This window comes from Pelodiscus sinensis, chromosome 6 (genome assembly GCF_049634645.1).
Source record: "Pelodiscus sinensis isolate JC-2024 chromosome 6, ASM4963464v1, whole genome shotgun sequence".
Lineage (NCBI taxonomy): Eukaryota > Metazoa > Chordata > Testudines > Trionychidae > Pelodiscus > Pelodiscus sinensis.
The window spans coordinates 87,035,750-87,061,039 of NC_134716.1; the positions used below are offsets into that span (position 1 = coordinate 87,035,750).

Here is a 25,290-nt window from a genome sequence, read left to right on the forward strand (position 1 = left end):
TGCATGCATGATCCAAATGGGCACTACTACCAAAATATCTTTGCTTAAAGATATAGAGGTTCCTGCCCACCTGAATTGGAGACCCCTTAGTGACCTAACTTTAAGATGAAACCAAGGTTTTGCTTTTATTTGTATATTATAAAAGTGTATGTAACTCAATCCTGGACATTAAGAGATGTATAATTGCCCAGGATTAATAATGGCTGTACATTCATAGAAGTTGCAAATATGAAACAAGAGCACTGCATACACACCTAATACTACCTTGGTTTATTAGAATAAAGTGTGTTGTCTTTCTGAAAGAAAGTGAATACAAACATGAAGAAAAGTTGCAGACTAACAACTCTGGCAATATCTTTGATTGGACCAACTGCTGTTGATGAGCGAGACAAGTTTTCAAGCTTACACAAAGCTTAACACCAGAAGAAGATCTTTGTATAACCTCAAAAGCCTCTCTCACCAGCAGAAGTTGGTCCATGTTGTGGCACATGCACACCCTGTCTCTCTGCTTGAAGGGACCAAGGTGTGTGGACATTGTCTAGTTGTTTACAGGGTCGTCAGCAGGCTCTTTTAGTCTATAAACAACAACCCTTAGTCTGGGATAGTATATGTTGCATAAAAAAGCCTCCGCCTGACCTTACTTGATTTATACACATGCATTTTCTGAAACTACACTAAACTGTAAGGTCTAAGGTTTTAAACTGCAACTCATTGTGATCTTTGTCAAACTTTGTAATCTTTGTAACTCTCAAACTTACTGTAACTCTCAGCTACCTTGACTGTAACTTGCTCTAAACTGCATTCTCCACTGAGTGTGAGTGTGAGAGTCTTTGTGTTTGAAGAAGACTGGGAACAATGAAGCACATGGTGATGAGTCATCACAGACTGATGCTTTTCCTGGATAAAGGGAAGTCTGGGCATGCTCCCTGATGACTAGGTGAATGAGCCATTCAGACACTATATAAAGAAAGGGAGCACATGTGAGACTCTCTTTTTTTCTTCCCTGGCTCCTGAGAAACTCCTCTCTACAGACAGTGTCTCTCCTCCTGCCCAGCTTCTCCACCCATGATGGGCAGACAGTCCCTCCAGGATCTACATGCCTTGGTTCCGTCTGCAACCCATATGCCTGTGTAAGTGTGTGAGTGCCTGAGGGCAGGAATGAATGTGTGTGAATGAATGAATGAATGAATGAATGGAGGGGTGTGTGTGTGTGTGAGAGAGAGAGAGAGAGAGAGAGCGCTCTGTATCTTCTTTAGTTTAAACCTTCGGTGGTAGCTCTATCTATCTTCTTTGGTTTAACTTTGTAGTGCAAATAGTGGAGTGCTAATTCCTCAAGCAATAAACCCACACTAGTGTAACCCTGTAACCCTAGGTGGTCTCCAGTGAGAATATTTTTGGGGTAACAGTATAGCCTAATGCAGAGATGGACAAAAGCCTCTCAGTGGACTGGATCTGGCCTGCTTTGGCTTTGGGCAAGGCAATTACAGGCTCCACCTCCTAATTACAGCTATTTCGAGATAAGGTGTATGTGGATGCTCCACTGATGGCTATGGTAGTGACGCCTCGAGGGCCAACCCCTGGCTGTAGTAGTGGCGCCTCTGGATGAGGGGCTATTTTGAAATAGCAGCAGTGGAGCATCCACATATGCCTTATCTTGAAATAGCTATTTTGGAATAGGTATTATTCCTCGTAGAATGAGGTTTACAAATTTTGGAATAAGCTGTCCATTATTTCAAAATAATGGAACGGCTGTGAAAATGCTCGCATTATTACTTGGAAATAACTCTTGTTACACACCCTAACAGACTTTATTTAAACTTGTATTGCCCAGCAGAGGGCTGGGAAGCACAGGACATACATTTCTGGGGGAAAAATCAGACTGGGAGTAGGTTGGGATCAACTTGCAGTATAACTAAGGCTTGCAAAAGCCCAGAATTGGCTGTCTGGCTACAGACTAGAAATAAACATAGCTGGAAATGATCTGCATACTGGAAGCTGTGAGAAAACAATTGAGGCTGGAGGCTACATCAGCAACGTACTATAAGGAACGGCCCAGCTTAGAGGGTAGGAGTGACACAGTTATTCATTAGATCAGATTGTACATAAATTCCTAGGCATTTTTCTGAAAGTGAAGCAATTTATTGTCCCAGTACTGTAAAGGAATGTGAGGCAGTATTTCCTTATATGACAGCAGAGTCCCACTGAGGTCAGTGAGAAGGTCTACCCATACAACTGCAGGATTATCCTCATTATCCTATGAAAAATCCTACTTCTTAGTTAACTAAAACTGGTACAAAAGCTTTAAGTTGACTAAATAAGCAAGGCTAGCATCTACAGGGGCTTATATTATGAGTTAAAAAAGGACTTTTGAAAACATCACTGTTTATGTTTGATTGTCTCAAGCAATAGTAATTCCTTATTGTTATGGTATCTGTACAAAGCAAACTAAAGAGATCAGCAACCAGATTTTAAAAACTATCTGATATCCTGTATCTAATTCAGGTATCAGCCTATATGTAATTTCATATCAGAAAGCTACTACTAAAAATAGAGAGAACCTTGGGCTACAAATTGAATGCCTACCTACTTCTTCCTTTCCTCAGAATTTGTGGAACAGGGTTGATGTGTCCTGAGACCAGGCCTAGTGTCAGCAGCTATGGAGCAAAATTGTGTTTAAAATGATTCTGTATTAAATATAATTAGTCCATACTAAAAATCATATAGAGGCTAAATATGCCGCTAATTCCAGAAGCACTGCAATATACTTCAGAAAAATGGCATTCTAGTTAATGAATGATGCTATGGCATTCTAGTTAATGAATGATGCTATGGAGTTTTATGAATTTTCTAAAAGGAAAATGTAAATTAAAACAATTGCTGGATATATACATAAACCCAAATAAGAAAAAGAACATTTCAGCCATATAAGTATATGACTGCATATAAATCCAGGCTGGGTGTATTTTGCCTCTAAAATGTCCTATCTTTGCTACCACCAATGCAATTACCAGTAATTGCAATGTTAGGAGTCCCAGTGTAGTGGCTACTTACATTAGAAGCACAATGTCATCTAAACCTTCTCAGACCTTACCTGGTGATTAAAATTGCTATGTTACATGGTCTATATTAGTGCTTCCACTAGCATAGTGTAGATAAAACAGGCATGAACACATTCATAAGCCTTGACTAAACAAGACAGGTGGGGAGAATTTAGAGCTCCCAATTCAGAACTCCCATTTTATGGCATTAGAACCCTGGATGGGGGCATCAAGTTCCGCTCAAGTGCTTGTTATTAAACATGACCATACAAGACAAACTGGGATTGTTAATATGATCAATAGTTTCAGCTGCATAACTGTGGAAAACAGCAACTTTTTGCAGCCAAGTTAGAGCACCCACACTACAGGTGTGCAAAACAATTAAGCCTTAATTCTACGTGAAGCTAGCTTCAGGGCAGAATATTTCTGCCAAATATTTCACTTGCAATAATTGGCATTTTTTCACTAGAAAAACATTTTGTCAGAAAACTTCTAGCCAGCTCTATCTCCAAGTCTGACACTGATCTAACCCACATCATCCTTTGGAGAATTAATTCTGATCTTCTATGTAATGTGAAAGCTATGCAACGTGAGATATCGTCTTATTCCTAACATCATTTAAGATGGCTTATTTTCACTATTTTTTACTAAAGGAAAGATCACACATACACACACAAAGACTCGTCAGCACTGAATATACAAGTCCAAAATATATGCACCTAAGGTTGTTTATATCGAGTGTGTAATCATCCAGGTAAATTAAATGCAGTTGCTGTAACCCAGAATGTCATCTGTATATATTGTAATGGGTTTACTTTACCCTAAATAGATGTGTAATACTTGAAGATTAACACAATCAAACAAGTAATCCTGTGGCACCTTAGAGACTAACAAAAACATGTAAACCCACTTCAATTCTCAATAAGCATACCTAACACAATTTATACCCTTAACTTTTAGAGTAGGGGTAAGTAATAATTTTTGATGGGGGGCCACTCCAAGAATGTGGTTAGTGGTCAAAGGCTGCACTCTTCCATGATATTAATGGAGGAGGTATGGGGTCTGGGATGGAGGTTGGATGCAGAAAGGAACGTGGGGTAAGGGATTGCAATGCAGGAGGGGGTCAGGGATCTGGGAGGAAATCTTGAGTGAAGCAGGGGGTTGTGACCTGGTGCAGGATGGTTACAGGGATTTGGGATGTGACTGGGGTACAAGTTTGGGGTGCAAGGTCTAGGAGGGGTTTGTGACCCGGAAGAGGGATATAAGAGGGGATGCAAGGTCTGGGAGAGGATACGGGTACAGAAGCGAGGGATTACATGGGGTAGAGGATGCAGGAGGAAGGGCAGAGGTGGGTGGGAGAGGCTGAAACAGGCTCCAGCCAGGATGCCCTTACCCGGATGGCTCCCGGCCAGCAACCCAGCTGGTTCCTCAGCCAGGGTCCCTGGCTTCCATGCCCCTACACCAGCAGCTCTGAATGCTGTGAGCCCAGGGAGATGGGGAAGGATGCTTCACATGCTGCCTGTCCTGCTATGCAGCTTCCATTGACTGGAAACTGGCCAATGGGAGACTGCAAGATTTTTCTGAGACAGTGCATGAAGCCTCTACTCCCCTCCCCCTAGGCTCTCAGTGTTCAGAGCAGGGCCGACTTATCCATTAGGTACAGTAGGCACAATGCCTAGGGCCCACCATACTTTTAGGGGCCCACGAAAATGTTTTAATTTCTTTTAAAATCAGAAGGGGAAAAAAATGAACTTTTAGGGTTGAAGAAAATGTTTTAATTTTTTTCTCACATAAAAAAAAAATGAAACTTTTTGGGCCCACAAAAATCTATTACATTTTACCTAAAACAGGAAAAAAAAAGTCAAAGTATTTAAAGTTATATCAAAAATAATTTTTAATATTGTTGTTGTTATGGTGGGAGGGGTCCATGAAGGCAAAAGTGCCTAGCGCCCATGGAAGTCATAATGTGGCCCTGGTTCAGAGAGCTCTTCTGAGCAGCATGCGGGGTCAGGGCAGGCACGGAGCCTGGGAGAGGTTCTCATAGGCCAGATCCTGTGACTTGGTGGCCCAGGTCTGGGTTGTGGGCCATATTTTGCCCACCCCTGTTTTACAGGGAACATAATAATTTGTCAAATGCTCCATTAGGTAAAGCTTTTAGAACATGTTGGTTTTCTTTTAGCTATATAAACTAAGTTTTCAAAGGAAAAGCCATACATTCCATTTTACAGGACTCTTGTGGTAACTATCGAATACTGCAACATTTTCCAAAAGGACAGCATTTACACAGGTGAAAGAGAGGTTGGAGGGAGGGCAAGAAGAGCTCTACACAAGCTATTCCTTAATCCCATTCCCACTATTATGAAAGTGGAATCTGTGGGACCCATGTGATCCCTGCCCCAGTGCAGGGCTGTACAGTAGTCTCACACAGGGCTTCAAAGGAAAGTTATGCTTTTCTTTTGGCAATTTTGATGATCTCATCATTTAGGATAACGTTGAGTTTTAAATAATTTACCTGTTTAAATGAAAAAATAACTGATGCTGAAGTCAAGGAAGCTAGCTTGGTACAGTGCATGCAAATTTCCATCGAAAATATTATGATATGTGCCTCATTTCAACTTGTAGCATTTTCACCTGTAGTTCCAAAAGGACTTGGTCTACTGAGGTGATGACTGCTGATCTGGTAGAGATTACATTAATTATTCATGATTTTAAATGAAGGTACCCTTCAACTCAGAGTCCCTGAAAGTTAGACTCCGTGGGTACGTCTAGACTGCAAGCTTCTTTCAAAAGAGCATCCACACCTCAAAACTGGATTAAAAAGGCGATCTGCTTTTTCGAAAAAGGGTATTCAGACTTCATGGATGCTCTCTCAAAAGAAAATCCTGATTGCTATTCACAGAATGGCCATCAGGGCACCTGTACCTTTTTTCGATTGCCTTCTTTCAAAAAATGTCCCTGTTCTGCATCCACACATGCCTTTTTTTCGAAAGAGCTCTTTTGAAAAAGGTGTTCTTCCTCGTAATTTGAGGTTTACCAGTGTTGAAAACCCCCTTGTGTTCTTTCTAATTAATTTCAAAAGAACGCGATTGCAGTATGGACGCAAGTGACATTTTTTCAAAAAAAAATGTAGTCTAGACATACCCCTGTCTCTTCTTCAAAAGGAAGTAACCCCAAATGTCCTGTTCTTTTCAACTACATAAGTTCTAATGTCAAAGTTATTGCTCCATTCATAATATCTCTTTTGCTTGCATACAGTCATTTCACTGACACTATACATTTTATTAAGGAAGCAGAGTATGTATGATTCTCTGTAAAACCAAGTTTACAGCATGATGTATCAGCATATGTTCTAGTCACTACTTAGTTCTTGAAATCATTGTAGTTCTGATATTTTAACCATTTACTAAATAATTATCAGTCTCAAACCAGAAACACGTGAGCTAAGAGTAACTGTGGAAATGCTTTTATTATAAAATAATGTTGGGTAACACTGTAGTTCAGTGGCTTTATTTTGCCTTATTTTAATTGTGCAAAAAGGTCATCTGTACAAAAAAGTAGTCAGACAGCAGAGGAGTGGAGTTACGTGATGCACTTATGGAAACAGAATGTATTAATGGTTAGATTACTTCACTTTTTGGCCAGAGATTTCCATAACACTACTTTAAAGAGGATTTGGAGTCCCTCTATAAATTTTACAAGGTCCTTTTAAAATGTGCAGTAGTTCCATTTGCCAACTGGCATGTTATCAAGGGAATCCTGGTTAGGCGATATCAGACGGAAAGAGGAAGAAATAGAAAGAATTTTTATTGAAGTCTCTACTATTCTTTTTGGGATTTAAGAGAAAATCAACTTCTGTAATAATTCAGTGAGACTCCAGTGAAAAGCTGTGGAATGGGAGGTTGTGGAATCTCCATCACTGGAGATATTTAAGAGCATGTTAGACAGACATTTATCAGGGATGATCTAGATTATGCATGGTCCTGCTGTGGGGACAGGGGACTGGACTGGATGATCTCTCAGGGTCCCTTCCAGTTCTAGTGTTCTACAATTTTGTAATTCTATGAAAGAGTTCTTTATAATTGACGAGGTGTCCTGTGGTGCCTTATAGACTAACAGATTTATTGGAGCATAAGCTTTCGTGGGCAAAGACCCACTTCGTCAGATGCATGTCTGTATTTATACAAGTTTCTTCATGAGGTTGATGGATTTCCACTCCAAATAGCTAAAAACATGCATCTGATGAAGTGGGTCTTTGCCCACGAAAGCTTATGCTCCAGTAAATCTGTTAGTCTATAAGGTGTCATAGGACTCCTTGTCGCTTTTGCGGATTCAGACTAACACGGCTACCCCTCTGATACTTTATAATTGAGTCAACAAAAGGGAAACCGTACATTTGTAGCAGTAACAATAATCAACATAGCTAGCAACAGAAAATCTTTATAGAACAATATTATTGCAGAATTTTGTGCTGGGACTTGTACCAATGAGGGGGAGAGATCCAAATGTGGGGCTTTACTGTATTTATGTAATTACAGACAGTGAAATTACCTCATTGAAGAAGGGACCTCAGGAATTTCTAGTTTAAGGAAAGTGTGTGGACAAAACTGGTGCTTATCATGGCAGTAGTCACCATTTTAAGCCTCCTTACTCCCTTTGCCCTCAACAATTTCAATGCATCCATGTTAATCACAGTTACATTACAACTATAGAAAGACAGGGTCAATTTTTATATGTCTGGCTGTCCAACTGCTATGACATTATCCGCCCGAGGCACTACTGAAATCCTTCAGGGTCTGAGGAACCCAAAGAAGAGTAGCCAAGGTCAGAGAAAATTGGAAGGCAAGTCAGTAAAATCAGTATCTGCAGCATAGGAAGAGGCATCGTAGATGGAACTCCCAGTACTTGCCCTGGACTAGGAGGAAAGGGAACAAAGAAAGAGGATCTATGGTGCAAGCCCCTACTCCATCAGTAAGGAGACTAATAAGATGGACTCCCCTGAGAAGTCAGGCCTTCAGGGACTAAAGAGAAGGCGTAAATTCAAAAGACAAGCAAAGCGAAAAAGATCAGGAAGGACAGGGATCTATTCTTACTGTGAAGTAAGCTGCAAGAATGTGAAAGACTGAACAAGTTGGCACTTGTGAGGGAGAGCATGTCTTACATTGGAGAAAGCACTGAGGGGGATTTGGGAGCTGAGATTTTTGGGGTTAGCAGGTGTTTAAGCTCCACAATTAAACTTAAGTGAGCTCTACCACTTGTAGGACTCACCCCATCCTCAGTTCTGGGCTCCCTTTCTCTTCCCCCCCATTAAATCATCTACCTTTACTAACGCTATAGCTGTAAATAGACATTCCATTTAGGGGAAGCATCTTTGAAAGACTGAAAATGTGTAAATAACCTTCAAGGATATAACAGCATAAAGTCTCCTATATGATAGCAGGCTGCATGCCTTTGGGCTTCTTTTTTCCAACACTTTCCTACAGCTTTTTCAGGGATCTAACTTAAAGATTTTTTTTAAGTATTATACAAAGAAGCTGAGTAGATTTAATAGTTTCAACATTTGCTTTTTGGAAGCTGCCCCTTTAATCCATGCAATGTTTTACTATAGAGAACAGCTGTGTGAAGTGAAGTGAGAAGACTGGAAAAAATGAATAACTGGTCTATGATTTGCCTGATCCAGGCCCAATTTCCTTGGCTTTCAATAACTATGTTGCATTTCTGCCCGTTTAAATTTTCAGTACAGTTCAAGTCCTACTGGATATGACAGTGACATGAGCTTCTCTTGGCAGCCCAACCTTTCTCTCAACATGTCTGTAGCTGATTATTTAGAGAGCTATCATTAAATGTATTTTGCAGCAATATGAAAAATGTTAATTTGATAAGCACAAGATAATTGATTGAAAACTTAGTTAAAAAGTGTCACTACTGTTTCTACTTCAAAAGTCTTTAGTTTTAATCCCTGATCTACTGCAAACATTTTATTAAAATGTTCACAAGTCAAGTTGCAATTTTACTATATACAGTAAGTATTGGTATCAGATTTCATACTGCTTTTCTTTGGAACATTAAGTTCCAACTATAAATACATCTTAAAACAGGGGTTTCTCCCAGGGCAAAAAAAAAATTACATAATACTGTATAGGTATTAGGCCTAATTTGAACTGGGATACAATCCCAATGAACAGGCAGGTTTGGGCCTCAAAGCTGTGTAACAGAGCTGTTCAATTCAAAATATTTCATTTAAATTTCAATGAACAGGAAGGGAGATGTTTAGGAATCCCAGCCCATCCCCAAGCAAATCATATTAAGTAAAACCTGGGTGCAATAGAGGTTGAAAACTTTGAAAGGCTATTCTGACTCCCAAACCAGACAAAGTGCGGAGGAGGGAAAACATTTTGAAGGAAGCAGGAAGGACATTGTATTATTCCTCTGAATCCTATGCAGACTTCTAGTTTTCAGCAAAATTCAGCGCCATTCCATTTAGCAGGGAGAGTTCAAGGCCTGGTCCCAGACTCAGTGACTCCAAGACAACATTTGTCCCAGATTCCCTGCTGTGCCGCTCTTAGGGTTGCCATTTGGTTTCAACAAAAATACCAGACACACTTGACATTACATCACAATCTACATTACATCTTATTTAGAAAATACCAGACATTTATATTTTCTCATGTATATTTTCTTAATTTGTTTCCCTAACAGAAAACTCAAATATAGGAATGTCTGGTTCAAAACCAGACACCTGGAAACCCTAGCCACTCTGCACCTGCCCAAGGCTCATGGTGGAGCCAGCTAGGGGGTTGAGATGGGCCTTATCTCCCACCCTGCCATAAGGTCACACCACCTACTCCCCCACTCCCCTTTAGCCCCATCCCTTGGCCAAACCAGAAGCTGAGCAATAGCAAGAGCCACCCAGGAAGTCCAGGCTGCTGTGGGGAGCCCCAGACCCTCCTCCTGCTCTGGGTGGGGAGCTGTGGTGTCCAAGAGTAGTCCCTGGCCATGTCCCCACCCCTCAAGAAGCCCTGCACGAAGACCTCAGGCTCCCCACAGCAGCCTGGATTTCCCAGGTTTTCTACTGCCCAGCTCCAAGCTTCTGGACTGGTCAGGAAGCAGGGTTCCTGCATGTGTCCCACTTTTGCCTTTTGAAACTGGTTTCTGAAGGGAACAGACTGGAAGGAGACTTGCTAATTAAGACTTGCTGAATCGAACTCAAAGGGTGCCTCCACAGGTGTCCAGTACCCCTGCTCTTGCCAGGACTAAGGGAAGTCGAAGGGAGCATTTGCTCCCATTGGCTTCCTGCTGTGGGGATGCTGCCAAGCTCAGCTTAAGTTTAACTGACTCCAGCTACTATTCTATGTAGCTGGAGTTGCGTACCTTTAGCCGAGCTGCTGGGTCTAGTGTAGACCTGGCCTTTGTGTTACATTGTGTTACTTTGTAAGGAAAGAATAAATGCATACCTTGGTGAAGGATAACAGCTTGGTGTGTGTTTGTGACTGTGAAGCCACACATGTGTCACAGATCATCTATCACTACCATCACACACAAAAATGGACAGTTTGAATACTGCCTAGAAAAATGGGCCCTATGATTCAGGACTGAGGTGAATTAGAGAGCTGTGTGAATAAAGGCTCAATCTTGTGAGGCACTATAATCTCAAAAGCAAGTAATCATAGAATCATAGAATACTAGGACTGGAAGGGACCTCAAGAGGTCATCGAGTCTACTCCCCTGTCCTCATGGCAGGAACAAATACTGTCTAGACCATCCCTGATAGACATTTATCTAACCTACTCTTAAATATCTCCAGAGATGGGGATTCCACAACCTCCCTGGGCAATTTATTCCAATGTTTGACTACCCTGACAGTTAGGAACATTTTTCTAATGTCCAACCTAAACCTCCCTTGCTGCAGTTTAAGCCCATTGCTTCTTGTTCTATCCTCAGAGGCCAAGATGAACAAGTTTTCTCCCTCCTCCTTATGACACCCTTTTAGATACCTGAAAACTGCTATCATGTGCCCCCTCATTCTTCTCTTTTCTAAACTAAACAAACCCAATTCTTTCAGCCTTCCTTCATAGGTCATGTTCTCTAGACCTTTAATCATTCTTGTTGCTGTTCTCTGGACCCTCTCCAATTTCTCCACATCTTTCTTGAAAAGCGGTGCCCAGAACTGGACACAATACTCCAATTGAAGCCTAGCCAGCGCAGAGTAGAGCAGAAGAATGACTTCTCGTGTGTTGCTAGCAACATACCTGTTAATGCATTCCAGAATCATGTTTGCTTTTTTTGCAACAGCATCACACTGCTGACTCATATTCAGCTTGTGGTCCACTATAATCCCTAGATCCCTTTCTGCCATACTCCTTCCTAGACAGCGGCTTCCCATTCTGTATGTGTGAAACTGATTGTTCCTTCCTAAGTGGAGCACTTTGCATTTGTCTTTATTAAACTTCATCCTGTTTACCTCAGACCATTTCTCCAATTTGTCCAGATCATTTTGAATTATGACCCTATCCTCCAGAGCAGTTGCAACCCCTCCCAGCTTGGTATCATCTGCAAACTTAATAAGCGTACTTTCTATACCAATATCTAAATCGTTGATGAAGATATTGAACGGAGCCGGTCCCAAAACAGACCCCTGCAGAACCCCACTTGTTATACCTTTCCAGCAGGATTGTGAACCATTAATAGCTACTCTCTGAGTATGGTTATCCAGCCAGTTATGCACCCACCTTATAGCTCCATCTAAGTTGTATTTGCCTAGTTTATTGATAAGAATATCAAATGCCTTACTAAAGTCTAGGTATACCACATCCACCACTTCTCCCTTATCCACAAGACTCGTTATCCTATCAAAGAAAGCTATCAGATTGGTTTGACATGATTTGTTCTTTACCAATCCATGCTGGCTGTTCCCTATCACATTGCCGCCTTTCAAGTGTTTACAGATGATTTCCTTAATTACTTGCTCCATTATCTTCCCTGGCACAGAAGTTAAACTCATTGGTCTATAGTTTCCTGGGTTGTTCTTATTTCCCTTCTTATAAATGGGCACTATATTTGCCTTTTTCCAGTCTTCAGGAATCTCTCCTGTCTCCCATGGTATTCCAAAGATGATAGCTAGAGGCTCAGATACCTCCTCTATCAGCTCCTTGAGTATTCTAGGATGCATTTCATCAGGCCCTGGTGACTTGAAAGCACTTAACTTTTCTAAGTTATTTTTAACTTGTTCTTCTATTTTATCTTCTAAACACCCTTCCCACTAGCATTCAGTATGTTAGACGTTCCTTCAGACTTCTTGGTGAAAACCGAAACAAGTCATTAAGCATCTCTGCCATTTCCAAGTTTCCTGTTAGTATTTCTCCCTCCTCACTGTGGACCTACACTGTCCTTGGTCTTCCCTCTTGCTTCTAATGTACAGGCAGTCCCCGGGTTATGTACAAGATAGGGACTGTAGGTTTGTTCTTAAGTTGAATCTGTATGTAAGTCGGAACTGGCGTCCAGATTCAGCCTCTGCTGAAACTGACCGCCAGTTCTGACTTACATACAGAATCAACTTAAGAACCCCAAGCGTCCCCAAGTCAGCTGCCGCTGAAACTGATCAGCAGCTGATTCCAGGAAGCCCGGGGCAGAGCAACTCTGCCTCAGGCTTCCTGTAGTCAGCGCTGGTCAGTTTCAGCAGCGGCTAAATCAGGACGCCTGGGGCAGAGCAGCTGGGGTGCTGCTGGGTTGCTCCAGTAGCGCCGCTCCTCGGCACTACTGGACCAATCCAGCAGCACCCCATCTGCTCTGCCCCAGGCGTCCTGATTCAGCCGCTGCTGAAATTGACCAGCAGTGGCTGAATCAGGACCAGAGCAGCTGGGGTGCTGCTGGGTTGGACCAGTAGCACCCAGAGCGGCGCTGTGGGACCAACCGGCAGCACCCCAGCTGCTCTGCCACAGGCGTCTGGAGAAAAGCCTAGTCTGCTGGGGAGGGGGGCGTACTAGCTGCGCCCCCCCCCCACCCCAGCAGACCAGGAAGACACGGGCGGCGGACCGAGATGCACCGCGGTCCCGCCGCCTGGGTCCTCCGCGGCTTTGCTCCCCGTCTCCCTGGTATGCTGGCTTTGCAAAGCCTCAGGGAAGCCGGCAGCGGAGCTCCGGCTTCCCCGCGGCTTTGCAAAGCCGCGGGGGGGGGGGCTCAGGCAGCGAGGTAGCGCTGCCCCGCTGCCCGAGCCCCTCCGCGGCTTTGCTCTGCGTCTTCCTGGTCTGCAGACCAGGGAGACGCAGAGAAAGCCCCAGAGTACACGGGCGGCAGGACCGCAAGGTCCCGCAGTCCGTGTACTCTGGGGCAGCCCCGTTCGTAACTGCGGATCCGACATAAGTCGGATCCGCGTAAGTCAGGGACTGCCTGTATTTATAATGTCAAAGGAAATTGAAGACCCTTAGAACCTCACATAAGGTTCTCAGTAAGTTTGTACAGCACCTTTCTATATTGCATATAGGTTCTAGACAAAAGCATTAATCCTTTGTTTTCAGAAGTACTCACTCAAAATTGTTTCTATTTAAGAGGGAAAAAATCAATTTATCCTCTTTAAGAATAGGTTTATTTTATTTTTATAGCTATTTTGGATTTAAAATCTGTTGTGAAATAGACCATTCTCTTCAGCTTATTGAATAATACATTCAGTGAGTCATCTGAAGAATATTTGATTAAACTTACCAGTAGAGAAGATGAGAACTGTATTGTCCCAAAGCCCATATCTCTTTAGGGCTGAAGTGACATTTCCTACAGCTTCATCCATAATGGACACCATTCCTGCATAATGACGTCTCTTCCCATCTTTGATGAAGGCATATGGTTTCATGTATTCCTCAGGGACCTGAAGGGGCTCATGCACAGATTGGAGTGCAATGTAGAGAAACAGAGGCTGGGGAGGAAAAAGCAATATGCAAGATAGATGAGAAAGTACCCAAACAGTCAATGCAAAAGTCACATTAACCAATTAATGCAGCAATTTTATTGGTTTCCTTCAGATTTCTCTAAGCACAAGATATGCACTATTCTGGGAAGATTATTATAAAGGTGCTAAAATATTAATGTATGTTTTCATTTTAATGGTAGCCTAGTCACATGCATCTGACTAAGTGGGTCTTTGCCCACAAAAGCTTATGCTCCAATAAAACTGTTGATCTATAAGGTGCCACAGGACTTCTTGTTGCTCTTACCTCAGAGTGAATTCTTTGTGCAAGTTCTGTGAACTAATAAGTCAAAAATAGTACATGATTACACAATAGGAGACTATTAAAGTGCATATACAGAAGGAAGCCTAATTAAGGTTTCACAGGCAACATTAATTCTGGCATATCCTAACCTGAGTGCATAACTTTGCAATCTTACAGTTCTTTTAATAAACTCTTTTGTAGTTTCCTAGGCTTAGGAAAAAAGACAACAAATTCCATAACATGTCATTATATTGACACAGACATGGGTCATCAGCAGTGTTAAAACATCTAAATCCACCATACTGATCTCTACACCTTGAGCTAATGGAATTATTGATACCAATAATAAGTTGTTATCCTCTAAGTGGACCAGCATTAGAGGGGAATAAGACACATGCTTTGCTAGTGGGTTTCACAGATATTTGCTAACAGCAGAGGAATGGCAAAACTCAGGAACCTTGGGTTCCATTACTAGCTCTAGAGCAGTGGTTCTTAACCTCTTTGGCACTGTTACCCCTTAAGCTTAACCAATAAATGAAAATTACCCCTACTCCTTTTTAAAATGGAAATAAACAAAAAGAAGATTAATAATTTTTGTTTTTCATTTTCTCATACATTATGTTGAACAAAATTGAACACCTATTGTATTTTAAACTTACTACCCCCTGAAATATGCCAAATTGCCCCTCGAGGGGTGATTACCCCAGGTAAAGAACCACTGCTCTAGAGGAAAGCATGCTGTTGTGGACACACACTCTCCTGCCCATTCTTCCTGATTCTGCTCTGTCCTCTCCAAACTGTCCCAGCCTATCTTTTTCTCATCCCTGGCTCCTCATATTAGTCCCATTCTTTTTATCTAGCCAGTTCTACTCTTCACTCCTCAGACTCCTCATCCCTAATGTCCTTGTCCGGCATGTTCTAATCACCCTCTCACTGCTCCCAGTACCATGCCCAACTGTCAGAGGGTGTGGCTGCCTCACAGCAATCCCAGATAGAGAAGGGTGGCACCGCCCCAACTCCCTACCTCAGTTTTCTTCCCTGATGTAGGTCTCCTAGAAACTTTGCCTATATTGGATAGGTGGCTTAGTCCTCCAGCCAAATCACAAACCTAAAATAAATAAATAAGTGGTTCTTCCGCACTTTGGGGCATCTTTTCAACTCATGCTCTGGACTCTGTTTCTATCCTCTTTCTGGATAATCTTTGAGGGTTTTTCCTGCTCTGGAATGGAGCACTCTATCCTCACACTAGTTCCTCAGGATACCAGTCTCAGATCTTTACTCAAGCCTTCCATAGGAGATGGCTTGCTCCCTGTGGTTTCTTTCCTCTACTATAGGAGCCCTGAGTCCTCAAGGGGCTAGTGCAGAAGGCCATGGCGCTGGCGAGCTCAGTGTGGGGCGTGCTCAGGCCATGCGGGGGACAGGTGCTGCTGACCTACCCCACGAGAAGGACACTGCTCACACAGGATGGAAGGACCATGGGGGTGGGGGGGGTGAGTTTGCACCTTCCCCCCTGCATACAGGCCTGTAAATCTGGGACATTTCATTACTTGATGGGGACACCAAGACAGAGTATAAAAATAGGAACTGTCCCAGAAAACCAGGGACATGTAGTCAGAGTAAGCATAATATGTGGTATTGTCCAAAGTAAGATAGTTCATTTGTACTATTCTGTTGTGAGTTTTAACAAAAACAAATGTGTTAGCTTTTTCTGGGGGTGGGTGTTAATATGACTGTAGTGTTAAATACAAAAGTTTATTATGTCGTGGTGTAGGAAGTCTTTATATCAGGGGTGGCCAAAGTGTGGTTCATGAAGCCGCTCCTGTGGCCGTCCCCCTCCCCCAAACGGCCCCAGCGGTGATTCAAAATGGCACCCAATATGTCAGCAGTCAACAGGACCCTGATATGGCCAAAAAGCCTAAGCTTGTTTCTTAAAGGGGCAGCCCTTCTTTTTGCTTGATAATTCTGGTTTTGCTCTTCGTATTTTTTCCGCCTCTGTTTCGGCTCTCTTTGTTAAATGGGTTGGCCACCCATGCTTTATATTATAGGAAAGAAAGAGAAACTGTATTTTTTTCTGAGAATTTTAAATTAAGAACTTCAATTCTACTTCTTTTTATAATATAGGTTAATATATTTTACATAAGGATGTTAAATATCAATTAATTGAATAGTCGATTAACCTCATGAATTCTTATCGGTTACCTGACTATTCTGTAGTCCCTGGGGATGAGGTTGGTGGTCAGAGCACTCTGACCCCACACCTAAGGAGCGTGTTGCCACTCCATGGTGCTGCATCTGATACAGATGAAGCAGCACAGGGTTCCAGGTGGGAGCTGGTCTGTGAGAGAAGCCAGTTTAAAAACTAGCTCCCCTCAAGGGCTAGCTGCCTGTTGCCCTGCGCTGCGCCTCTGATACAGAGGCTGCAGTGTGGGATGTCAACAGCCCCTGTCTGGCTATCTGCCCACGTGGGTCCTAATACACTTTAAATGCAGAGCTGCAGCAGGGGTAGGTCCTGGACCTGGTGCAACCAGCCCTCCCCCGGTGTTTGTAACACTGAGTTCTCCTGCATAAAGGCTTTGAACATTAAAGAATCAATGCAGTACTGTTCACTTTTGTTTGCTGAGCATTTTAATTAAGTGCACTTTTCTGACCTGGGCTTATTTTCTAGTGGATCAATCTCTAATTTGCAAAACCTGCACTCATAAGAGACTATGTCCTATTTAACGCTGTTTCCTCTAGGTTTAGTGTAGGTCTTTGTTCAGGTGAAAAAGCAACACAAGGCCAATTGCTCTGATAAGACAGTGAGGGTTATCATAAACCCACATCTGTATCTAGATATTTATCATCTATTGTTTACAAAGCAAGCTCAATTCCTAAATTAATATTGTACAGACATTAATATTAAGATACTTGTAAAATAAGTTCACAAAGCAACAGATTTGTATTGTACCTTCTCAGTTTTATGGTTGGCTATAAGATCTACCGCTCTTTTCGTAAATACATTTGTGGAATACATATTTTCATATCCAACTGCAACTTCTTCTCCATCTCGAAAATCAAGAGCACAGCGTGTTGCATTCTTTGCACTGATGAATACACAACGTTCATGAGAATAATAATCTTCACTTCCCAGAAGATAACCTAGAACAGGAAAAAGGTGACCAAGTGAGCAACCCAACATATAATTTACTATATATAAACAAATATATCAGGCAAGACTTTCAAAAGATACAAAGGGAGTGCAGTGCCAAACTGCCCCTTGTGCCTTAGAAAAATTACATCTTCAGACTTTCTCTAATCCCCCCCCCCCCCCCCCCCGAGGCTAAGCAGCCTAACATTCCTGAACATCTCTAATCTTATATTTATTTGAAAATAAAGCACAAAATCCAAGTCTATGTATCAATTATGCAAACCTGGAAACATTTTAAGAACAGTTCAATATCTTTACATATAAATCAAAGATGCACATGTCCTGAGCCTGTAGCTAATTGGAATAACTTTAGTTACAGTTTTGTAAACTGTATTTGTTAGTACAGAATGATTATATCTAAATAAATACTATAAACACTGAACTGTTATACTATTTACATTTATTAATGGTAACAATGAATTACAGCAATGTCCCTCATATGAACTATGTGGTGATTTCTGATTCACTGCTGACACCAACTGGTGAAACAAACAAATAATTATTTATAGACTGACTAATCTTAAGAAAATAAACTGTGCAAAAATAAGGTTCACCAATCTTGCAAGGTACTCTGCAGCTTTAACTCCCATTGACTGGAAGCAATGAAATTGCCTCAAATCTATTGCAACCTCATCCTTAAAATAAATCTCAACTTTTATGACCCAAATATTCTCCAGAATAATAGTGGAATATTGCAAAGCATACCCTGAAGGCAACCAAATTAAGGTTCACTGAGGGGGCAGAATCAGTTTCAAAATCCAGACTCTTGACCAAAGACATTCTTTCTGCTAATGCACTCTACCTAAACCTAATGAACCCCACAACACAAATCAAGCAACAAAATATCTAGCCAAACAACTTCCAGTTATGCCATGCTGTATATGATGCAGAGGATGTCAAAGTCAGATATGGAAGGGCTTTCTCAAGGAAACATAAAAAATATGCTCTTAAATACAAGAAATAAATTGTGTTGGGGATTTCTGTTTATTTTGCTTTTGTAAAGTAAGTCAACTGGAATCATAGTGTAAACATAGGAAGAATTAAGCGCTCTGAAAAATAAATTGCTTCCCTCTTACAGTGGGCACCCAAAATTATCAAACACTTGATAACTTTGGAGTGTTAATCGCTATTCCTCAAGTCCCCAGGTGTAAAACTGGCATTATCATCTCCACATCAGAGATAACATGATGTGGTGTTGTGAAGATAATTTCATTACTGTTTGTGAAGCACTTAGTTACTTTGGTGAGGGCATCACAGAAAGCCCATGAGAAAGTAAAGTTTTGCAGAAAGCCCATAAGAAAATAAATAGTTCAGTGCATTGATTGGATGGTGTACATTAAGGCCTCAAGTCACATATGAAATATGGAAGATAAAAAGGAAATATTAATAACTAAAAAGTTGCTTATTGAGGCAGTGGCCCTATGGTGGGAAAAACAGTATGAGCTTGTGCAATTAAAGACTATATTGAAAAGCATGCTAATAATTGCACCAAATAAAAGTTACATAGGTATCCTAATTCTGGCAATGCCTAAGTTTTGAGTGTTTGCAACTTAAAAGTTCCTTTAATAATTTTTTAATGTAATTTTATCCAAGTTCTTGTAATACCTTCATCATGGTAGTGTGTTTAGAAAATATATTTAAAAATGACCAATAGTCTAGTAAAATGCCTATTACTTTTTAATAGCAGTGTCTTAACTAGAAAAAAAAATACACAATCTATAGTGATGTTAAAAGTCTGACCTAAACCTAGAAACATGGAAAAATTAAGTACAGGCAGTCCCCGAGTTACGCGGATCCGACTTATGTCGGATCCGCAGTTACGAACTGGGCTGTTCCTCTCCCTGGTCTCCAGCAGACCAGGGAGAGGAAGCAAAGCGGCGGAACACGTGGGCAGCGGACAGGGCTGTCCGCTGCCCACGCGCTCCGCGGCTTGGCTCTGCTTTGCCCCCCCGTCCCCCTGGTCTGCAGACGCGTCTGGGCTGTCAGCTGGCAGCGCGCTCCGCGGCTTGGCTCTGCTTTGCCCCCCCCCCCCCCCCGGTCTGCAGACCAGGGGGACGGGGGGGGGGGGGGCAAAGCAGAGCCAAGCCGCGGAGCGCGCGGTCAGCTGACAGCTGTCAGCTGGCCACGTCCTCCGCGGCTTGGCTCTGCTTTGCCCCCCCCCCCCCATCCCCTTGGTCTGCAGACCAGGGAGACGGGGGGCAAAGCAGAGCAAAGCGGCGGAGCACGCGGGCAGCGGACAGCTACGGCGCGTCTGGGCTGTCCCGCTGCCCCCATGCTCCGTGGCTTTGCTCCGGACACCTGTGGTACAGCAGCTGGGGCGCTGCCAGTTGGTCCCATAGCGCCGCTCTGGGCGCTACTGGACCAACCGGGCAGCACCCCAGCTGTTCTGCCCCAGGCGTCCTGATTCAGCCACTGCTGGTCAGATTCAGCAGCGGCTGAATCAGGACGCCTGGGGCAGAGCAGCTGGGGTGCTGCTGGGTTGGTCCAGTAGCGCTGAGGAGCGGCGGCGCTACTGGACCAACCCAGCACCACCCCAGCTGCTCTGCCCCAGGCGTCCCCAAGTCAGCCGCTGCTGAAACTGACCAGTGGCTGACTACAGGAAGCCCCTGCCCCGGGCTTCCTGGAATCAGCCGCTGATCAGTTTCAGCAGCAGCTGACTTGGGGATGCCTGGGGTTCTTAAGTTAAATCTGTATGTAAGTCAGAACTGGCATCCAGATTCAGCTGCTGTTGAAACTGATCAGTTCCGACTTACATACAGATTCAACTTAAGAACAAACCTACAGTCCCTATCTTGTACGTAACCCGGGGACTGCCTGTATAAAGCTTCCTCTGAGAGCATACTCGTGCAACATATGGAGTAACTAAGCACAATGGGACAAGTTAAATGTGGAACTTAAAATACTGTACAAGTATTTGTTTCTGTGGGTTTCAGAAAATCAGACTATTGTCAGCAATAGGCTGAACATTTATTTATCAGTTGTAGTCTGCTAAATTAGAGAACTATATTTTGCTATGTGCTGAAACAGCTAAAACACTTTTACTGGCTGTTTTGAGTTTGTTCTTAAAAAATATTTCCCCTTTCAATACGGTTAGTAAAGTACGTAGAAGAAAAGTAATAAATCTGACCATTACCAAAGTAAGTATCAAATCCTCTGCGGGTTGGAAGGCATTCTTTTTTATACATGCCTAGATGCCACTTCCCTACCATGTGGGTAACATATCCTGCCTCCTTCAGCAGTTCAGGCAGAAGTTTCTCATCCAGAGGGACACAGCTGGGCTGGCAAGGCCAAATTATTTGGTGTTGTAAACCTGTATGAATCTTGGAAAAATAAACCCAATGCAGGTATTAGTTTTACCATAATAGCAATGTATGCAATAAAAGCACTGTATCAATATTTAAAAATACACATCATAAAATGAGTCTGAAGTTTCACAATTCCATAGTACACGCAGCATTTTCTAGAAGACTCTGAAAGTGTAATATTGAAACATTTCCCAGAACTGAAGAATAGCTTTGTGTAAGCTTGAAAGCTTGTCTCTCACCAACTTAAACTGGTCTATAAGAGATATTACCTCACTCACCTTAGGTCTCTAATATCAGGGGACTAACACAGTTAAAATACTACATACATTTAAGGAGAGGGATTCCAAGGTAAGACATTTCTTCACCATGCTGAATCACCTGTTAATCTATTTGTATTAATATAGAGGATGCTTATTGTTGTGGTGTCCTTCATGACACAGGGTTGCCAAGTGTCCAGTTTTCAATCAGAACATCAGTCAAAAAGAGACCTTGGTAGCTCCAGTCAGCACCAGTGATTGGGCTATTAAAAGTCCAGTTGGCGTGGGAGTCTACCTGGCTCAGTGCAGCTCTCAAAAGCAGTGTCATGTCCCTCAAGTTTCTAGATGGGAGGAAGGGGGACAGTCAGGTGGACTCTGTACATTGCCCCCATCTTGCACACCCGCTCCACAGTTCCCAGCCAATAAGAGCTGCTGGAACGGCACCTGCAGGCAGAGGCAGTCACCTTGTGCAGAGCCACCTGGCTACCTCTTTGTCTAGGAGCCAAGGGACATGTTGCTGCTTCCAAGGACCTTCCCTGAGGTAGGCACTACCCCGAATCCTGTACCACACACTCCCTCTGCACCCCAATCTCCTCCCACACCCAAACTCCCTCCTGGAGCCTGCACCCCCTCCCACACTCTTGAACCCCCTCTCACATCCAAGCTCCCTTCAGAAGCCCACACGCTGCACACCACCACACTCATCCCAACCCCCTGCCATAGTCCAGAGCCCCCTCCCTCCAGCACCCTGAGCCTCTCATTTCTGGTCTCACCCCATAACCCACACCCCATCCCAGACCTCATATCCCTTTCCACAGCCTGGAGCTCCCTCCCCTCAAACTCCTTGGCTCCACTCAAGAGTCTCCTCCTGTATAGAGTCCCCTCCTGTATACCAAGCCCCTCATCCCCAGCTCCACCCCAACCCCCTGCTTCAGGCTGAGGCTCCCTCCAACTGTCTCAACTCCTCATTTCTGGCCCCACCTCAGAGGTTGCACCCCAAGTTGCAGCCTGCACCCCTTCCTATATCCCTGCACCCCTTCCTATATCCCCACCCTCTGCCCCAGCACAGTGAAAATGAGTGAGGGAGGGTCAGGTCTTGTCAAGATAAAAAGCGAGAGCTTGCCTAACATCATGTGTGAAGACATGCCTGTAAGGCATCCTTGTGTGGTTTGGGGGAAAAGATAGTGTGACAGGGCAGGTTAGAGGGCTAGAGAGAGAGGAAGAGACTATTATTTCAGGGCAGCCAAGAGCAGCTAACCTGAGGCTATTAAGAGCAGAAAGGAAGCATCTGGGATGGGGCTGCTATAAATCAATTAAGGCCTAAGTGATTTGACTTCAGGCAGCCAGGGGTCCTTTTAAAAGGCCCTCCCTGCTGAGGGGAGATATGGTAGAGGAGTTTGGAAGGAGATGGAGAGAGAAGCATAAGTGATAAGATAAGAAAAGAAACAGAAAAGCTGAGATACAGAACAGCAGCAGTTGCCAGAGACTACAGGTGAGGCGAGGCAAGGGGCTCCTACCAGGAGGGTTTGGACTCCCCTACCCAAGTAGCCTGAGAGCCTAGCCAGTAGCTGGGGAGGGCTGGTACCCAGCCCAGGCTGACCAGGGACCCCAGCCACAACACCCTTTTAGCCAAGGGACAGAAGCCCAAACGCAGACAAGGACAAGCGGGACCTGTGCCACTGTACTTAGTCTTAGGACTGAACGGGGCAGAGGCCCAGGATTGGGACTGACCCTGTCACAGTAGGTAAATGTATTGGTTCATTGATGTGGAAGGTGGAAGCCACTTTTGGTAAGAATTTTGGGTGCGGCCATAATGTAACAGTCCTTTGTGAATATGGTAAAGGGAAGGTCTGCTATAAAGGTCTACTACCTATCTTGCCGATGGCAATGAGAAAAGCTGCCTTCATTTCCATATGAAGGAGGGAGCTAGTGGCTAAAAGCTTGAATGGAGGTCTGGTAAGGCTTTTGAGTACATGGTTGAGGTACCAGAGAGGTGTAGGTTCCCAAACCATTGGGTATACATTTTGCATACCAGTTAAAAATTGTTTAGTGATGGGGTAGGAAAAAATTGAGGAACCATCAATTGGTTCATGGAATGGAGTGATGGCTGACAGATGAACTTTAAGGGAACCAAAGGATAAGCTTGACCCCCTGAGGTTGAAGAGATCTTCAAGTATGGGAAAGGTGCTTTGGTTGATGACATTGTATGTGTCTGTGGAAACAGACAGAAAAAGTCTCTGCTTGTAGAGGTAGGTTTTTCTGGTTGTAGGATTCAGCAATTTTAAAGTATCTGTTTAACTCTATCTGAACAGGAGCCATCATGATGGAACCATGGAGTAGCTAGGCCTTGAGATGAAGAGCTGCCGGATTGGGATTCAGCATTTCAACCATTGTGTTGTGATAGCAGGTCTGGACGGCATGGGAGTGAGTGAGGGCTGCAGAATGCGAGATGGTTGAGGTAAGGGTACCAGGTCTGCCTGGGCCTGTTTGGGATGATAAGGATAATTGTCAGATCTTGTGAATCACTTGATTTATGAGCAGTAGAGGTGAGAAAATGTAAATAAGTAGTGCTATTCATGGAACTAAAGGCATCCCCAAGAGATCCCCTGTCAGAGCCTGCTGTGGAGCAGAACTGATTCATTTTCAGTTCATATAAGTGGCAAAGAGGTCAAAGAGGCTTTCCATTTGTAGAATATTGTTTGAATGACTGATGGGTATATCTCCCACTCATGCTGTTCTGAAAAGAGGCAGCTGACAGCATCCACCATGATGTTCTGAACACCAGATAGGTATGATGCTAGGGGTGTGATGTTGTAGCAAATGGAGTGTTAGGAAGAAAAGAGGCTATTGTGCCCATCTGCTTCGCCTTCACTGTCTTGAGACAGATAGAGAAAGAAGTGGCTGTTGTGTGGTTCCAGGAGGGGAGTGATTGGTACCAAGGAGTGGGGACTGTGGTACCAATGGGATCTCAAGATCAGAGTGGTGAAGAAATTGATTTGATGCTGAGAAGAGCTTCAGTGTTGTATGTTTCAGTGCCAGTCTGCTGGTAGTGGTCAGTGTCTATTGACCCTTGGTTGTCGGTGCAGAAGAATGTGTCAGAGCCGAGGCTGGTGCTGGCGGAACATCCATAGGGGTTGGCTTTGGTGCCACTGCCTGTGCCGGTGTTGTGAGTGCTGGAGTTGTTTAGCATGCTGGCTCTGAAACTGTCCTTTTTGTTGCTGTTGGCGTGTGTGCCAGGGCAGCACCAGAGGTGCTGTGCTTGTCAGCGGTACTCACTCTAGAGGAGCTGGCTCGCTCGATTTGTGAGTCCTGGTCTGAGGAAGATAAGGCTCACTTCCTTGAAGTAATGGAAGTCTGAGCCTTGTCTTTGGACCCCATTGTTGACGGGTCAATGGGAAATCCATCTCCTGTTGGTTGGAGGGATTTTTCTAAGAGGATCACCTGGAGGCGCAGTTCTCTACCTCACCTGGTCCTTGCTTTCATGTTGCTGCAATGAGAGCACTTCTGAGGAATATGGCTCTCCCCAAGGCAGTGAACACAAGAAGACTGTCCATCAGAGACTTGCATGGCATCTCTGCAAGTGTCACTTGAAGTCAGGGGAACAGGGTCTGGTGACAGTTGAGGTTTCTTCAGGATGCAAAGATTTTCTTAATTCTTCGTTTTTCTTTTCTCCTTCTGGTTTTTTGTTTTTGTGTTTTTTAAAGAAGTTAGGTTAATTCTTTAGAACAAAAAGGAAAGAAGGAAGGAATTGGGAGGGGAGGAAAATGGGGAAATCTAGCGCCTCTTTCCAAAAAGAAAGGTTTTTGTTCTTGTTTTTTCTTGAAAGGTTTTTTTCTTGAAAGAAAAAAAAGGTAAGGAGAACAGATGGGAAAAGAATAAATGGATAACAAGCTGTTTTCTTTGTATTTCAGGCAAAGGAGTGACAACTGCTAAGAGCGCCATCTGCTGCCAAGGATGATAGAGAAGGAACTTAGGGGTAGCTGCGTCATGTGCACAGTCTATAGACACAAGTGGCACCATGACAGGCTACTGTGCAGGCAAAATGCGATCCAACACTGCTAAGAAAAATCTCTGATTTGGCAGCATAAGGTCACACCGACACCTAAAGTGGAACACCCACAGAGACAACATTCTAAGATGCCTGACATCCTCTGGTAGCATGATACTCCTGTTAGTTCAAAGTTTTAAAATAAAAAAAACCCCAAACCAAATAAGCCTTAATTCTGTAATGATAAATTGGAACAAACTATAATTACAAATAGAATTGCAAGGCTCCTAGAAGATCATGATATAGGGTCTAAGCAG

General features: G+C 43.4%; 1 protein-coding gene and 1 long non-coding RNA gene across 3 annotated transcripts in view; one reads left to right on the top strand and one right to left on the bottom strand.

The window, feature by feature from the left end:
- ARSB (arylsulfatase B) overlaps positions 1–25,290 on the bottom strand; it is a 104,945-nt gene that overhangs the window by 72,310 nt on the left and 7,345 nt on the right. For both annotated transcript variants that reach the window (XM_014571538.3, XM_075932330.1), the window contains 3 exons: positions 20,557–20,743; positions 17,184–17,374; positions 13,734–13,941 (listed from right to left, as the gene is read on the bottom strand). In XM_014571538.3, the coding sequence (XP_014427024.2) occupies positions 13,734–13,941; positions 17,184–17,374; positions 20,557–20,743 (586 nt within the window). The remainder of the gene's footprint in view (positions 1–13,733; positions 13,942–17,183; positions 17,375–20,556; positions 20,744–25,290) is intronic.
- Positions 1,005–25,182, top strand: LOC102444981 (uncharacterized). Its single transcript, XR_012904867.1, has 3 exons — positions 1,005–1,130; positions 23,298–23,443; positions 24,897–25,182. It is a non-coding gene; the product is annotated as an uncharacterized LOC102444981 (long non-coding RNA).